The sequence below is a fragment of the Falco punctatus genome, assembly GCF_963210335.1.
Source record: "Falco punctatus genome assembly, chromosome: 10".
NCBI lineage: Eukaryota > Metazoa > Chordata > Aves > Falconiformes > Falconidae > Falco > Falco punctatus.
In genome coordinates, this window is record NC_137590.1 from 16,594,839 (window position 1) to 16,611,841 (window position 17,003).

At 49.5% G+C, this 17,003-nt stretch overlaps 2 protein-coding genes across 3 annotated transcripts in view; one reads left to right on the top strand and one right to left on the bottom strand.

Moving 5' to 3' along the window:
* RPRD1B (regulation of nuclear pre-mRNA domain containing 1B) overlaps positions 1–1,556 on the bottom strand; it is a 27,495-nt gene extending 25,939 nt beyond the window's left edge. Inside the window, 1 exon segment of the mRNA XM_080404057.1 lies at positions 1,199–1,556. Coding sequence (XP_080260183.1) covers positions 1,199–1,349 — 151 coding nt within the window. The 5' untranslated portion in view covers positions 1,350–1,556.
* A 49-nt stretch (positions 1,557–1,605) lies between these two features.
* Positions 1,606–16,997, top strand: TTI1 (TELO2 interacting protein 1). Of its 2 annotated transcripts, none has more exons than XM_080404038.1 (7): positions 1,606–4,220; positions 4,697–4,885; positions 5,675–5,823; positions 6,662–6,802; positions 8,223–8,427; positions 9,166–9,253; positions 15,451–16,997. In XM_080404038.1, exons 1-7 carry the CDS (start codon positions 1,922–1,924, stop codon positions 15,683–15,685), a joined length of 3,306 nt encoding a protein of 1,101 aa, XP_080260164.1. In that variant the 5' UTR covers positions 1,606–1,921; the 3' UTR covers positions 15,686–16,997. The 2 variants fall into 2 exon arrangements, with proteins under 2 accessions (XP_080260164.1, XP_080260165.1); XM_080404039.1 differs by having other exon boundaries at positions 1,606–3,815.
* Positions 16,998–17,003: the final 6 nt, after the last annotated feature.

The following is a 17,003-nucleotide window of genomic DNA, read 5'->3' on the forward strand; positions in this document are numbered from 1 at the left end:
TAACTTCAGAACAAAAAACTTGGTACAGAACCACTTAATTCAGAACAGAGTAAAACTGTAGAAAGCTGTTGTAGAGACTCAAATATTTTCCAGACAACAGTGTGACAAAGCAACATGAAATTTCTTCCATACATCATAACTTTCCCCATCTTGACGCCATCAGTTTCTATTTTACTACAGCCAGAATCAGTGGGAAACACTGTTCTCCGGAGTGCAACAGCCATGGATATGCACACACCAGGCAGCAAACAAAAGCACGCACTTCCACAAGAGGCTGAACCTAGATCTTTCAAAAATTCAGGCCTAATATACTATAAATGGCAACAACTAGCAATTACATAAAAAAAATTACTCCAGCTAGGGCTTCGTACAGCATCATCTGCTCCAAGGGGCTAATGCTGCTGGCTGCCCAGGATGCGAAAAGGTGACACTGGTTGTTTTCACAGCTGCCCCTGGGGACAAAGCATCACCACTGACACCGGCAGCCTCCCCGACTTCACTAGGAAGCAATCTGAGAAGTTCCAAAAGCTAACTTTTAAAAGTTAATCTGCAAGGAAAAAAAAAAAAAAGCACAAAATATTTCTGGACGATGCTACCCGTTTTTATAAATAGTGATAGCACAAGTTTTCACAGATTTTACAACCACTTTTGTTCTACTTGCCTCCTAATCCCTTAGTACAATTCCAGAATGGATAAGCAGCATAAATCCCAAACCAAACTTTAAAAGCAAAATCTAAAAGTTAAAACAGCCAAAGCAGCACTTCGCAGTTAACTCGAGCACTCCCAGGGGAGACCACCGAGCGCATCTCTGCCTACAGCCCGGCTGCCCGGCCCGGCGCGGCCGGGAACAGCCCCCCGCGCCCCGAGGCGGGTTGAACCAGCCCCGCCACCGGCCGCCCCGCCGAGCGCCGCCGCCACCCGCACGCCCCGCACGGCGCACCCCGCGCGGGTTATCTCCTACAAAGTTTAATACAGCAAGAAAACGCCGGCCGGGCCCCGGCTCCGCTGCCGCCTCGCAGGGCTCCGCCGTGCCGACCCGCAGCGACCGCCGTGAGAAAGAACCGACCCCTCGGGTGGTCACCCGGGGCGGCGAGTAACGGGGCCGCGTCCCGCCGGGATGCCCCAGACCCGCGGCGCCCCCGAGAGCGGAACGGCGGCGGCCGCCGGACCCGCGCCCCGCACCGGGCGCCCCACGTACCTTTGCGAAGCTCCCGGTGCCAGACGGAGACGATGGGCCCTGCGTGTTTGCGGTGGTGGATGAGCCACAGCGAGAGCGTCTGCACGCTCTGCTGGGAGTTGCTCAGCTCCGACAGCTTCTTCTCCAGCGCCGACTCCGAGAAGGAGGACATGGCGCCCGGCCGGCCCGCGCCGGGCCTGCTCCGCCCGCGGGGGAGGGCGCGACGCAGCCTCACCGACGACAAACCGCCGCCACCGCCACAAGATGGCCGCCCGACCTCTCACCCCGCCGCGGCGGGTCGAAGGGCAGCATCGTACGGATCGCCGGAGGGAGCAGCGCAGACCCGCTACCCTGGGCACGGGCGGCGGAGGGGGCACGGCGCATGCGCGGCCGCCCTAGGGAGCCCGCCAAGGGAGACGCATGCGTATTGCGGGTGCCCGGGACTTTTCTCACAGCGCTTTCCCCACGGCGCCCCGGCGGGGGCTCTTTGTGGCGCTGACGGTCCCGGTTACCGTACCGTCACTTCCGGCATGTGGCAGCTCCACTACGGGAGCAGGTAGGCGCGCCGGCCCCCCGGGGCTGCCCCGGGCCCGGCTCCGAGCACGGCGGGCCCAGTCCCGGCTCCGAGCCTGCGACGCCGCCCCGGGACCCGGGCTGCAGGCCGCTGCCGCCCGGCCCAGCGCTGGGACGGCCCCCGGCGGCCTGCCTGCCCTGCCGCGGCCCTTCAGCCGCTGCTGACCGAGCATGGCCGTCTTCGACACCCCCCAGGAGGCCTTCGGGGCCCTGCGCCCCGTCTGCGTGCAGCTGACGAGGGCCCAGACCATGGAGAACGTGGCGAGCCTGCAGGCCCACCTGGCAACAGTCAGCGCCTCGGCCCTGCAGGAGCTGCAGGAGTACGTCCTCTTCCCCCTGCGCTTTGCCCTGAAGGTGCCGGGGCCCAAGCAGGAGCGCCTGGTGCAGAGTGTCGTGCAGTGCATGTCCTCCATCCTCGCAGCAACGTGTGTGAAGAAGCAGGAGCTCCTGCAGGAGCTTTTTTCTGAGCTCTGTACATGCCTCTCTCCCCCTTCTGGCTCAAGCAAGCCAGCCTCACTGTCAGAGGAGTTAAAGATGGCTGTAATCCAGGCACTCCACACCCTGATGCATTCAGCTTATGGGGATGTTATCTGGTCTCTCTATCAGCCTTCCACACTTCCTCTCTTAGGATTTGCTGTATCTTTGCTTCTGGGCCTAGCAGAGCAAGAAAAAGCAAAGCAAATTAAGATCTCTGCTTTGAAGTGCTTACAGGTCCTAGTCCTGCAGTGTGACTGCCAGGAGCATCAACACCTAGAGGAGGACGAGGCACAGCAATGTGGGGATTTGTTTGCTTCTTTTCTGCCTGGGATTTCCATTACACTGTCTCGGGTTATTACCGGAGACATCAAACAAGGTCACAAAACCACTGTTTCTGCCATCAGACTCTTTTATCTGATCGTGGGCTTGGTAATGGCTGATGCACAGCTAGCCAGAATCCCAAAGAATAAAGAAAACCTGCCAGTGGAACAAAGCAGAATATCAGAACTGATGGTCCACAGAGGACCTGACTGGAGTAAAAGTACCGCTGAAAAACTTGCTCTCCTCCTGCATAAAATGGTTGAATTTTCTTCAGTTCACCCCCACTGGAAAGTGAGACTGGAGCTGGTGGAACTGGTCTACCACTTACTGAAGAGCTGCAGTCGATCACTGGTGGACTCATTCAGCCATCTTTTAAAGGCCCTGGTTGGGCTGGTTAATGATGAAAATAGTGAAGTCCAGAGCAGGTGTAACGAGGTTCTGCGAGGCATTGCAGAGCAGCAGATTGTAGCACAGAACAGGGCTCTTGCCGATGTCCTCTCTGAGAACCTCCATTCCCTTGCCACAGCTCTTCCTCGCCTGATGAACTCTCAGGATGACATGGGCAAGGTTTCCACTTTGAGCTTGTTGCTCGGCTATCTGAAGCTGCTGGGTCCCAAAATTAACATTGTTCTCAACTCTGTATCCCACCTCCACCGACTGTCCAAAGCACTGATGCAAGTTCTGGAGTTGGACGTGACAGATGTGAAGATAGTGGAAGACAGACGCTGGGGCTGTGAGGGTATGTGTGGACCTCCAGGCTCCTTGCAGCATGGTATGCAGAAAGGCAGATGTCAGAAGAAATACTTCCGCTTCTTCACAGAGGAGAAAGTTTTCCAGCTCCTTCAGCAAGTTTGTCGTGTTCTTGGTTACTATGGGAACCTCTATTTGCTCGTGGATCATTTCATGGGGCTGTACGGTGAATCTGGCATGTACCGAAAACAGGCAGCGATGGTCCTCAATGAGCTGATTGTGGGAGCTGCTGGAGTGGGAGTGGATGTCCTTCAGGAACGGGAAGTTTCGCTGAACGTGGACGATCTCAAAGGGTCCATAATGTCCATTCTGGATGAGTACACAGACCAGGCAAACTGGTATTTGATCACTAGCATTGATACAGAAGAAATCAGCCATGATCACTCTGTGCAACATTTGGGACTTACTGCCCGTCCAGGAGGTGCATGCAGCAGCATCCTCCTTCCATCCCCAGAGCTGCTCATAACGACCTGCACCATGAACAGCAACATCTGGCAGATATGCATCCAGCTGGAAGGTATCGGCTGCTTTGCTGCTGTCCTCGGGAAGGAGTTCCGGTTGTTTCTGCTGTCAGCTCTCTACCCTGTGTTGGAAAAGGCTGGTGACAAGACTCTGCTCATCAGTGAGACGGCACTGGGGACACTGGTAGACATATGCGAGGCCTGCAGTTATGACTCAGTGCAGTGTTTGATTAATGAGAATTCTGATTATCTGGTGAATGGGATTTCCCTGAATTTGCGCCAGCTGGCACATCAGCCACATGCTTCCCAGGTCCTGGACACTATGCTGAGGCATTCAGATGCCAGCTTGCTGCCACTGGTAGAAGATGTTATCCAAGATGTCCTGTCCGCGCTAGATCAGTCTTACAATAACCAGGCTTCTACTTTCCTCGGGGTCCTCTACTCAGTAATGACAGCTTTAGGTATCTAAATGATGTTTAGTTTGCATAATTCAGTCTTACTGTAACTAAGGGTACTTGTCTTTGACTTTTAGAGTTGCCACGGGAGATTATGAGTAGCTGAGGTACTGCAGCATGATGGCATCTTTGCTTGGTGGGCCAGCGCTCAAGCAAAGATTGCTAATAGCTTTGCCTCCCCACGACCAGTTTCTGGTTGTCTGGCCTACAGATTTGTGGCCTTTAGTGGCTGAAAAAGGGTGGATTTACTGCTTCCATAAATTTTCTGTAGAAGCACATGGAGCATGTTCCTTTTTATGTCAGTGTTTTAACACTCTCATACTATCAGGGAGGTCATGGTGATGTGACAGCAGGTGCCTGAATCTGTAGTTCAGCACCACAGGACTTGAAAGTCACGTTTGCCTCTCAAGGAATCTGGTACCTTGCTGACTTGCAGGAGGGGATTGTGATTGCTCAGTGACGTATCAGTTCCTCTTTTGCAGTCCAGTGGTTTGGATCATCCTGCAGCGAGGAACACCAACAAAGGCAGACCGCTGAATGGCGGAGCGGGACTTTGTCCCAGGGGCAGCAGGTGGTGACAAGGCAAGAAGTGGAACGATTCTTCCTTGACTATGTCAGACAGAAGCAGGTCGCAGAGGGCAATCTTCCTGACACAGGGAATGAGGAGGCAGGTAAGTACGTGACTGGAGAAGAGTATGTTCAACTTGGAGAAATATAGTGACCTCTGAGGTTTCCTTTTGTCAGATGGGGGACTTGGAACCAGGCTGGAAGCCTAGCATACTCCTGACAGTCTCAGGAGTGTCTTACTCTTAGCTCTTGTAAGGTGCGGGTGCTGCTGGGTGTTCTCGCTTTGTTCTGTGCAGGGGAGTGAAATGTTTGCAGATCAAGGCTTGTCTAGCTTTAAGACACAAGACTATGTTTTTCCTTACCTCATAACAGGCCATTTGGGTTCAGGACCCAAAGTTTCCTCTCTGCAGGATCCTACTGCATTTTCCTCACCCTCCCTTGGGAATCCCTGTACCATTTTCTCCTGGCTAATGATGCCACCGCTCTCTTCTCACTCGGCCATGGCAGGCCCTGCAGACATTCATACAGGGAACTTTTTAGTCTTTACTGGGCTATGCTGCAATCCTGACCTTTAAATACTTCATCTTTAAATACCCAGGCTTTTCACTTTTAATAAAAATCAATGAGAAATAAGTCCATGGTGAGGAGAGACTGCAAATGTCAGACCAACTGCATCGTCCAGTAAAGAAAGCAAACCTTCTCTAGTCCCACACTCTTAACTGAATCTCACGCTTGACTCGCAGACTGAGCATAGCCTTGACTAGATCTAAATATATTAAAAAATGCCAAAGGCCTCACTTGGGAATTTGCAGAGTAGTTGTGGAGTGGGTATTTATGATTTCCCAGAACTTTCAAGTCATTTTCATGGCTTCAGTAATGCTTTTGTCTTTCAGATGAAGTTCCCCCGCTTACTAAGCTGGAGCCAAACAATTCTGACACAGAAGGAGAAACTCCACTGCCAAGCCATGCTCAGCTGGGCAAAGATGTGATGGAGCGGTGCATCCACTTGCTGTCTGATGGGAACCTCCGAGTGCGGCTGAAGGTTAGTAAACGCCAGCTTTGAGGGGACAGGTGGTGCCCATGAAGGGGGCTGGTAGTTCATCAGCATGTGCACAGTGTGTGTTAGACTTCCTGCCACGATGAGGTTAGTGCTTCCGCATGCTTATTCAGGACAGATCCTCCCAAGTCTGGCAAGAGAAAGGGAGACAATTTTCTGGGAGAAGTCTGATTTAGAAATGGCAGCCAGGCTGATCAGAATCTTAAAGGTGGCTTTGTATCAGGCACCTTCCCTTGATGCTCCTGATAGGCAAGCCTTGTGCCTCAGCCTTTGGTGGAGGAAGCAGAAGCATCTTTCTCCCATCTAGGCCTCCCATCCCCCTTCCTTAGACTGTAGTGCGCAGACTGATGAACATTTTTGAAGTTGCTGAGGTGATGATAAGCAGGGCTAGAAGCCTGGGGTTTTTTTAATTATGAAAATCCTTTGAAGGTGGCCTCCTTTTAGACTGCAAAGTGAGACAGAAAATGCATCAGTGAGGCATAACCCAGATTCTTACCACAGAGGCCCCAGCCCTACCAGGTGATCCTGCGGCAGCAGCGGTAGGGTCCTAGTGCAGAATTCAGCTTGCAGGATCTGGCCAGGAATCATGCCCTGTTTCCAGCCCAGCTCTGTAGCCCAGCACGGGTTATGGCACCGTGCTGCTTGTTGCTTTTGGAACAAGCCTGTGCTCTGCACATTGTTCAGTTATCCTAATTCATGCTGGTAAAAACATACCGTTTTGTGTTAAAACCCTTCTTCTGGCTCCTCAGCATGACACTGGGGGTCCACCTGAATGCTTGCACTTCAGCGCTCTGATAGTCTGTTACCTACCCCTCCTGCCCAGGTCCTGGATGTGCTGGAGCTCTGTATAACTGTGCTGCATCCTCACGGAAACCATCTGCTTCCCATGGCTCATCGTGTCTGGCCAGCTCTCGTCACCCGGCTGATTAGTGATGACCCTCTGGCGGTGCTCAGAGCCTTCAAGGTACAGCAGCGAATCTCTGCCAACAGCCTTCAAGCTGGTGCTTAGAAGGCAAGTGGCTCAGGCATCACTGTGGCGCATGAGAGAAGCACTAAGCTTGTGGAGCGATTTTTCTGTGTGGTTCTGAACACAGGGGTCACCACCCTGCAGTGGGTAGGCTTGTACCACTCCCACTGCAGCTTGTTCGCAGATAAAACCTTGACACTGTTCCTGGGGGAAACAGCAGTATTAGTGGTTATTGGAGAGAAGAGAAAAATAGTTCTTTTACAGCTTAAGCAGCTGTCAGAGGCACCATATAATGCTACTTGCCCTTGCTGGAGCCATAGTCTCAGCACCCCCCTTTGGAAGTTTTAGACTGAAGAGAAGGGATCATTTCATAACTGAGGCTTTGGCAGGGGAGCGGAGAGGTTAAGCAAAGAGTCAGTCTCATAACATTATTAAAGAGCTCCTGACCACGTCAGTCAACTGACTGCGTTCTCTTCCTGACTCACAAGTTGCACAATAAAACATGTTCCCAGAGGTTGTCAGCCCCAGGGTTTCACAGAGCTTCCTCTACTGTGCAGAATGAGATTAATTTTAAAATCCTTTGGTGTGAATAAAAGGAGAGTTTTGAGTCCCCAAATTCAAGAAGCTGTGCACTAGCATTTCAGAGTAGCCATACCTCACATGTGCCTGCCCTAAAAGAAGGTTAACTCTTGAAAAGTTCAAGGGATCATTACAATTAGCACTGAGCTTGGGGTTTGTTGTAGGAAGATGCTCCTGGGGGGTTTCTTAAATCTCAGGGCAGGAAGCGTATTATCAGTGTAAGCCAAACACAACATAACCAGCGCCTCAGTCCTGCACACTAAGACCACAAGCTTAGTGAAGTTCCAAGAGAGAACAGTGTTCCTGCCATGTGAGTTGGCCTGTTGGATCCCCCCTTCATTTTTGCATGTATTTAAGGCCATTCTGTAGGCCAGTTTGTGTTTTTTTTTATCCTCGGCACACACCAGTAGTGCTGGGTGCCCTATGCTATAGCCAGTTGGCCTTTCTGTTCACCGATGTGCTTGTAAAGATGGGCTGTTTCCACCACAAAGGGGATTTATATTTTAATGGCATTTTCCATCAGAGGCTCCTCAAGCAATTCTGAATAAGACTTCACAAGCTGCTCTTAACCTTTACTATGCTAATGAGAAAAGGGCAGTCCCAGGAGGTTAGCCATGTGAAACTGAAGAGCAGGGTGCAGGTCACTCGGCCTCTCAGTCCAGCATGCGTCTTCTGCTCATTATGGGAAACCATGGCAAGTGCAGTCACATTGCTCTCAACTGCAAAAAAACTACCAAGGGAGAATGAATGCCTGATCCCCCAAGCTGGTGTGGATCCGTGAGCTCCTCCCCAACCCATATGCACACTTACCCTCTAGTAACTGATGTTTCTCCACTAGGTGCTGTGTACCCTGGCTCAAAAGTGTGGGGACTTTCTGAGGCAGAGATTCTCCAAAGATGTCCTGCCTAAGCTGACCAGTTCCCTTCTCAGCCAAGCCCCAGCAAGTGCCAGAGCTGGGCCTGTGTACAGCCACACGCTTGCCTTCAAGTTGCAGCTGGCTGTGTTGCAGGGACTGGGTTCTCTGTGCAAGAAGTTGGACATGGGTGAGTACCAGGGAAAGTGTAGCTTGTATGAGATCTCTGCCGGAGTTACCTCTTCTCTTTTCATCTCAGCTGACCAGGCCTGCATTGCTTCTTAGCCTTCTGCTGCCCCATGAGACTGATTCCTTGACCTTCTCCGGCCTCATCCCATTCAGGTCCTGCTGGGCCTAAATCTGTCCTCTCCGAGTGCTCTGTAAAGGAGGGCTGGTTGCTCTTTACTCCCAAGAGACAAACGGGAGAGAAGATTCCTAGCACCTTGCAGAATCTTGACTGCTCATCTCACTTGTGCATGAGAAGTGGGTGTGAAGTGGGGTGCCTGGGTTGCTACAGCTAGGCATGTTGGGCCATGCTTTGTTCTTAACTGACTGAAGAACTGGAGCCCAGATTCAACTTCTGGCTAACTTGCCTGGTTTCATTTTGGGGCATCTCTCTGGGTGACCCTTTAAATGCAGCACATCACATTCCTCTACTGTGAACTCTCTGAAATTCTCCTAGGTTAAATTTCTGGAGCTGACTTTGATGAAGGAGAAGGTTTGGTTAGTTGCTCTTTTCCTCTCTCAATGCCCTTGATTGCTTTCCTAGCTTTGCAGCAAGATGCTTAAGAGGTGAGGTCAGAAGAGCTCTGGGTCAGACAGTTCAAAGGCTCAGAAGCCTCTTGCTGCCAATTTAGAGCTGATTCTGTTAGGCAGCAGCCACTGAGTAGGTTACCTCCTACCCTTCTTTTCTGTTCCATTTCTGCAGGCGAGAGTGACCTGAATAAAGTGGCAGATGCCTGCCTGATTTACCTCAGTGTGAAGCAACCCATGAAATTGCAAGAAGCTGCCCAGAGGTAATGTCTCTTAAATGCAGGTGTATCAGGTGTACAAATAATGTGGGACCAAGGGAGCATGGTAACCCCTTTCCTTTTGCACCTTTCCCATTCCTCTGGCATGTTGGAGTTCTGTACAACAGGGTCTCTCAGGGAAGTTAACCCCTTTCCCTGGTGAGGCATATTTACTGCCCAAAATAAGTTGGGGAGGTTAGCTTGCTCACAGGTTACAGTTGACTTTCAGATTACCTTGCAGTGCATTTGGGGACAGAGGGGGATAGATGTGCTACTTGCTTTTTTCTAACTGCCTCCTATACTAGAATACTTAGAGCTCTTGGCCCAGTGGTGGCATAAAACCGCAGAGGGGAAGACAGCTATGCAAGGGGATGTGCCAGGCATTCCTGTGTAGTTTATCACTTAATACCTTCTGCAGGCTCAGGGATTTACTTCTGTTTTCCTTCCGTTTTCCCTGGGCTCCTGTGATCACGTCAGCCCAGGCTCTGCCAGGTGGACCAGAGTTTGTTTGGGAAGCTGTCAGTCTTGGCAGCAGTCTTGCTCTTGAGAAGGGTGGGAGAGGTTGAAAGTGCACAGATAGGTCAGGTGAACACACATCAGCTCTGTGAAGTGTTGACAGACATACTTTGCTGTTCAGTGTACAAAATCCTACTCAGCATGTTTCCGCTGTCAGGATAAGAAATCACTGTTGTCATATGTTGTCACCTGGAAACAAGGCCAGAGATTTCAGCAGACAAAAGGAGTCCAGTTACGGAACATGGGAAGTAAATAGGAAAGCCATGTACCTGTGTCTCCGCTAAAGGACAGGGTAAAGCCTCCCCTCTTTCTGTGGCCAGCCTTGCCCTCGCCGAAGGGGAGAGGAAGCCAGCGGTGAGCAGGTTCGGCAGGCACTGCGGATTTTAGAGGGCAGGCTGTTGAAAAGGGAAGGGCTGCTGGTTCCCTTTCACCTGAGCACAGGCCTCCCAGGGGGCTTGCAGGGTGTGAAGGGCTTTTGTGTGGCTGGGCAGCAGTTTAGAGGGAGAGCACACTCAGAAGCTGTAGCTGTACCTTTGTTTGTATTCCTGTGCTGGTGAGAGTAGGTTTATTTTTACCTTAGTGGCTTTTATTGCATCGCAGCAGGCTTCAGCAGCATTTGTTCTGCAAAGGGGTTCTTTGCTGTAGGCTTGCATACCCTTAATACAATGAAGTGTTCATCTATGTAAGCAGTGCTGGAATGGAAAGTAGAACACCAGGATTTATCTAGATACTTGGAATCTTAAGCTTTTAAATCATTAACAAAGCAGTCTGAAAAGCTGTGCAATTTCCCCCCACAGCAGGGGCAGGGGGAAGATACTGAATTAGCCCTATGATGTGATAGGGTCATTAGAAACTATATTGTGAAGCAAGCTCACTGTTGTTGGAGAAAAAAGGCAGCAAAGTTCAGAGCAAATAACATTTTTCTCCTGTATATTATTTTTATTCTATTTTAAGGGAAAAATTCCACATGTTACAATGTTACACTGCTCTCCCCCATGCCTTTGATGCACCATACATTACATATTTCATCAAACAAAGCAAGGCCACCTGTGAACACCTATCTCATGTGTAGCTCTGTTGGCCAGATGCATGTATGCATGCATGGAGGCATGCATCATGTCTGGCCTGCTACTAACCGTGCACATGGCAGTACTTGTTTTCTTTTTTTTTTCTTCTTTTTTTCCTTCTTCAGTCTAGTCCTGCCTGATCCCTGCTCTTGGAGCTATCACAGTCACTTTTAACTATAGGATGCACAATATGAGGTTTCAGCTTGGAAGAGTCAAAATTAGTTTGCACTGTAACAATCAGCTCCAGTGCCAGGATAAGAATCACTTCTCAGCCGTGCTTCAATTTCCTTTCTCCAGCTGCTTAACCACCAGATTCCTGTAAGCTCCGGTCCTTTGCCTTGCTCTCCAAGTACCTGAAAGTAATCCTGCAAGCTGACACAGGTTGTCATATGTAAAAGGCCCTTTCCATCTAGGCAAGGGCAATGTTATCAGCCTGATACATGAAGAATTCTGCATTTTAAATGCTTCTAAAAACAGATAGACCAGAACTAATCTTAGCCGCAGCCTGAGTGCCAACATACGTCACATAATTCAGCTTTATCACGGTAGAAATCATACAAGGTAAAAAGATGTTTGGAATCAGCTTGCCGTATTGATTTATACTAACTGGCCTTTGTTCAGCTTTTTGGATTTTTACTCATCTCATGAGTTGTGACCTGCCAAGAACAAGGTCAGGTTTACAGTCAGTTGTAGCTCAAATAACTTCCTGCGCTAACTAAGTGAGGATTCTGTAGGTATGTGAAGGGCTAAGCAGGAACTTTTGGCCAAGATGCTGGAGTCACACACACAAAAAAAAGTGTTTTGGCTGTCGTCCAGGGATGTTATCATGCCCCAAGGAGGCTGTTTAATCCCATTTATGGGACCCTGCAGTTTTATTGGGTGAATCAGTGGGAGTAAGTGAATTTTGTAACTGCAGCTTCATGCAATGCTCAACAGGTAAAAATAGACACTGGGGAAAAAAAAACAGTTCCAGCATATCTGAGGAAGAGAAAATGGGACAATAGGCTTTATTACAAGATGACTGCTAAGAGTATTCCAGGAAAGGAATATTACCTAAAGCTTTGAAAAAAAAAAAAAACCCAAACAAACCAAAAAAAAAAACAAAAAAAAGAAACTCGCCAATAAAAACCCTAAACTTACTGAAGAAGACTTTGGCAAAACCAGGGAACACTAGATGGGTCTCAGCTGCTCTGGTGTTTCTGGCCACTTTACCTGTGATTGCAATGGCTTATTTTCAGTGAAAGAAAAGCAGGGGGGTTGTGGGGCCCAAGCATAGGGAGCAAGGTGCGGGAAAGGTGTAAGCTGAAAGTCACAACACGTACATCTGAGCTTCTCATCAGTTGATTAAGTTGCATCATCTTTGACAAGCTTTTCACTCCAGGGGAAAAAAAAAACGACAAAAAAACTTCGAAGGAAAAGATTAAGACATTGCCATTGGCCTATGTCAACACTTCACAAATAGATCTGATTATTCAGTTTGAACTACCTGTTTTGAAATTTGCACTTAATTCCTAATAAATGTTTACAGCCTGTGAAGTTTACCATTTGACCTTTCAGTCAACAGTCTGGTTAGGAATTTTTTTTTTCCAGGATGCAGAAATAATTTCCCCAGTTCCTGCTGAAGTCTGTGGTAAACTGTCACTAGTTAAACAATCAGCAGAGATGCAAAAGTGAGAAAGACTTGTCCTCTTGCCAGCCTGTTTGCTGTGCCATGGCTTTGCTTAGAGCTTGGGAAAAGACAAGTCAACAGAATAGCCAAACTCTGGGCTAGCAGAATAAGTTGTTTAGCACAAATGGAACAATATGAGCTATTTTTGGACCTTTTTAGATACTAAAGTGGATTATGCAGCATACCTGTTTTGGTTTGATTGTGTAGCTTATCAGATACTTATTGACAGCTGTCATTTGCAAGCTGGGCCTGAAGTATATTAAAACAGCCAACTGCACAAGGCAAAATTCAATACAATTATATTTAAGTGAAAAAAAAAAAGCAACAACTGAAAACAAACTTGGATTAACCCCAGGATTCTTTGCCATGGAAACAGGTTGCTTAGAAACTACCCCAGACTTAGTTTGAAAATGTAAAAGTCAAGTTGTTCTCTAAGCTCCACAGCACTCCAGGTTATCAGGAGATAATCACACGCCTCAGGCCATTACGGGCACTAGAGGCAGTGGAGTTCTCCAGGGAGCAGTTGTTCTCTGGAGGGTTGCTCTCTCCAGAGCAGCTGGTTGGGAAGAAGTGGGAGAGCAGAGTATCTTTGCTGTGAATATAAGAGGTAAAGTTGTGCATCTGCTGGAGAAGCAGGAAACGGCTGAATAGTATTCCCTGTTCCCATGTTTACTTCACAGCGATTCATCTTGCTTGCCCGGTCCTATCCACCCCAGCCATAAGGACTGAGGGTTGTTTCTATGCAGCAGCCCACCATAAGCTCGGGGAAGCCACTGGGACCTGCTGTTTGCTGGCAGGCAGGCAGCCACACACTCACACTGTCATGGCCAAATGAGCACCAGGAGAGCCAGGAGAGCACTGGCAGCTGGCAGAGCTTAGAGGGCTGCTGCAGGGATGTTGGCAGGTGCAAGCTCTAGACCCTGCCCCAGCGAGCCTGCCTGCACTTTACTCTATCTGGCACTCGGGTCAGGACAGTCCCCCCTTTCCCAGTCAGGAGAGCTGCAATATCAAAGCCAGGGGAACAGAGAGTCTCACAAGCTCACCTGCACCTGGCCATCCCCCAGAAAGAAGGCACGTTGCCGATGCAGTTATTGCCAAGCACAGCTATCACTTTGGAGCAAGTTCACGCTGGGTTCCTCTGGAGCAGACAGATAGCACTACAGGCACCTTCAGGAGGGGACACTGCCAACAGCTTGCAATGATAACACCTTCCCTCATTGCCGTTCAGAGACCTGCACTGAGAGACAGGCAAGTGGTTGATGGCAAACAAGCAAAAGCAACAACTTTGGCTGCTCATGGAGTAACAAGTCATACAGCCACGAGATTATTGAAAGCTCCTTCATACCTTCACTTGTGCCTTCATCTCATTTCTGTGCTTTTTCAGGTTACCCGTGGCACTGTACTCTTTCAGAGGAGAGCTTCTTAAAGGGATTTCTGCCTGCTTTACATAGGAAGCAAGTTCACTTTAGGGATAAAAGTCCTTAGGGAGAAGTTTTGACAGCAGTCAGGCCTGGATTTTGTGTGGCTTTTTTAGCAGGTGATTTTGGATTTTGGAGAGGGGGGTTCTGTCCTGTGCTTCTTGGGGGAACAGAGACAGACCTACCCTCAGATTTCTTTTCCCATTATCTTACCCAGCTGATGTTCTTCTCATGACTCCATGATTTCAGTGGCAACTAGAGACCTGAAGATGTGTGTCTGGGTGTTTACTGAGGTCTTGGAAAGCTGACCCATAAGTTTTGGGAGCGCTGAGTACCCTTGGTGCTCACAGTCTCTGTGGGAGGAGGGAGTACTTGGCGCCATGCAGGAAGAGTCCTTGCAGTGCTGGCAGGGCAGCCCGCAAATTCTAGTTTAAATTTATATGTGGCACAGCCAGAGAACTTAATACCAATTAAACCCAATACACCTTCTGTGCATTAAACCCTGACACAGACCTAGCTAAGCCCAAAGGTTACAGTGAGAACGGGCAGGAGGAAATGAGTAAGTGTCACACAAATCAGCCATTTGCTCTTTTGCTCCTAGGAACTTCCTGCTTTCTGGCAGGACTGTCTGCAGTCTTTGTTACAGCAGCTCACAGCTGGAATTGCAAGTGTGAAGTGCATACTCAAAAGTCAGATCCCTCATCTTACCTGGGGTATTGAAATTCAAAGTGACAACCATCAACGCAGCAGTAAGGCATTAGAGGAAGTTGTCAGTCCTCTCTTCCTCCACTCTGTTGTTAATGAAAGTTGTCGGTGGTGGTGGTTGTGTTTTGGTAGTTTCTTTGAAGAAAATCCCACTTTGCAAAAGGTGCTGTGCAGAAGATAGAAAATTTTGGGGCAGCTAATAAGGGCTTGGGATGAGGAGAGACCTCACATAAGCAAGAAGCCCTCAATACAGCATTCAACTTCACTGACAACACAGCCTGGAGAGCTGTCCAGAAATCCCCTTTTTGCCACCTCTGAAAAGGGAGAGGCGTCCAGATGGGTTGACCCTCCTCACACCCAAAAACCAGAGAGGGTGGTGAACAACATACACAACTTATTTTAAGAGCTGTGCAGGAGCGATTGTCCAAAACATACTAGATGTAAGCAGCACATGCAGTACTCTGCGGTCACCTCCCCAGCCCTGGGACAGGCTGGTTTAGAAAGGCTTTTGCCAGCAGCAGCCCATGATGCTGAGACCAAAGCCTGGGTCGGTTATTCACCAGCTGCTTGTTTGATGTCAATAACTTACAGGGTAGCATAATAACTTTTTCTCCTAGTTGCCAGTAGATGTGAAGCCACTGAACTGTCATCTTCTAGGCACAGGAGCCATTTTAAAGGCTCTGTCTCTAATGAGCCTCCAAGTCTGCTCAGCTGTCGGAGGTTGCAGACAACATTAAAGCTTTCCATAGCTCTCAATGACCCAGTTGGGTGCCAATCAAAAGGCCTTCTCCTTACTCTTCTTTCCTTTCTTCCCACTGTTTTCCAAAGTGTATTCCTCCACTTGATGCACGTGGACCCTGACAGCACCTGGCTCCTCCTGAACGAGGTCTGCTGCCCTCACCAGTACGAACCCCCCCACATCAGCCTGCAGCCTGTGAAGCTAAGCGGGATGGGGAAGCAGCGGAATGAGTTAACCAACAACGTGCTGCTTCTACTGGAGAAGCTGCAGCAGCAGGAGAGTGTGACTCCATGGGCTAGCACACCAGAGGCATCTCCTCCTTGACAGCAGCTGGAAGGGGAAAGAGGTGCCTCCAGGCTAAAGCTTACCTGGGAAAGTGCCATCATTTAGGCTCTGAATCCTTCTGGGAGCAAAGGAAGGATTGCCTGGTCCGGGGCACTGGCTGAGATACCCTCCCCATGGGCAGGAGTTGTTTGTTTGTTTTAAACAGTGTTTGAGGATGAGGTGGGTACGTTGCCCTGATTCCTCCTGACTTGTACTTCTCTGCATGTGATGCAGGAGTGAAGTCAAGGGTCATAGCACCTCTATTTCAAATTCTTCAGCACAAAGAGAGAGTGATTTTCCAGAAATTAATTCCCAACATTCGATCCTTGGGTGGTGCCCCTTCAGCACCCCCCCCACCCCTCTGACCTCCTCACAGTTGTGCTATTCCCTCCTGTTCCCAGCTGGACAATGATTGCCAACTCAAAACAAAAGCTTTTTCTGGCCACAGCCCTTCCCAGGGAGAGAATCTGGTTTGGGGTGCATTGAAAACCTTTTCTTTTTAGAGCCATTTGATACCAGAAAAAGTTAAAATGCATTTCCAATAAATTCCTCACCAGTATTACTGGCAAGAACAACATGTCCTCTTAGAAACATCAAGGCTGTTCCACTTGCAGTTTGCTAAGACTGGCTGCTGAGACCAGTGGAAAGCATCGTGCTTCCCGATTCTCAGCACCAAGTGCAAGAGATTCTTTAGGAATATGGCTAGCCCTGATTTACAGCTTGCAAGTGATTTAAGACTTGTCCTCGTTCCCAGATTGCCTGCCATTCTTGCAGGCCATTCCCTAGACCTCTCTGATTTCTAACACCCACCCCAAGGAGAACTAGATGAAGTAGCTGCCTGCGCCCTGGTACAGCCTCCCAGGTGGGCACATAGGTACTCAGACGGTGCAGGCGGTGACACTAGGCCCCAGCATGGTGATGCTGCTACAGTTTGAGGAGCTACAGGGCAACGCAGGGAGGAGGACAACTTGTCTTTGGGGTCTGGTTGCTGCCCTGGCAAAGGGCCTCCCCTCCAGAGCACGGCCTGGGCTCACTGCTTGCCTGGAGGCAGCTGTAGCTTACTCCAGCTCCCAAGTTCCCCACGCTCCGTCCCCAGGGACTGTCAGCAGTCACTGCTTTCCTTGGCTGCTCACAGACCATGCCGGCTCCTGGATTCATCAGCTTCACCCAGAGCTATGTCTGGCAGCAGCCTGCCTCCCCACACTGGCAAAAGTTTTATGCTAGTGAAGCAAAAGGACAGATCTTGACTGTAAATTTGGAAGCAAGCTCAGAAATGCAAAAACCAAAGCAATAAACTGATTGTTACATGGAACAGGCT

What these genes read in the sequence shown, in the direction of transcription:
- TTI1 (XM_080404038.1), top strand. Translation starts at nt 1,922, where the DNA reads ATGGCCGTCTTCGACACCCCCCAGGAGGCCTTCGGGGCCCTGCGCCCC. An exon ending in CGGTGCTCAGAGCCTTCAAG is followed by an intron (nt 6,803 to 8,222) that starts GTACAGCAGCGA and finishes TTTCTCCACTAG; the next exon opens with GTGCTGTGTACCCTGGCTCA. An exon ending in TTGCAAGAAGCTGCCCAGAG is followed by an intron (nt 9,254 to 15,450) that starts GTAATGTCTCTT and finishes TGTTTTCCAAAG; the next exon opens with TGTATTCCTCCACTTGATGC.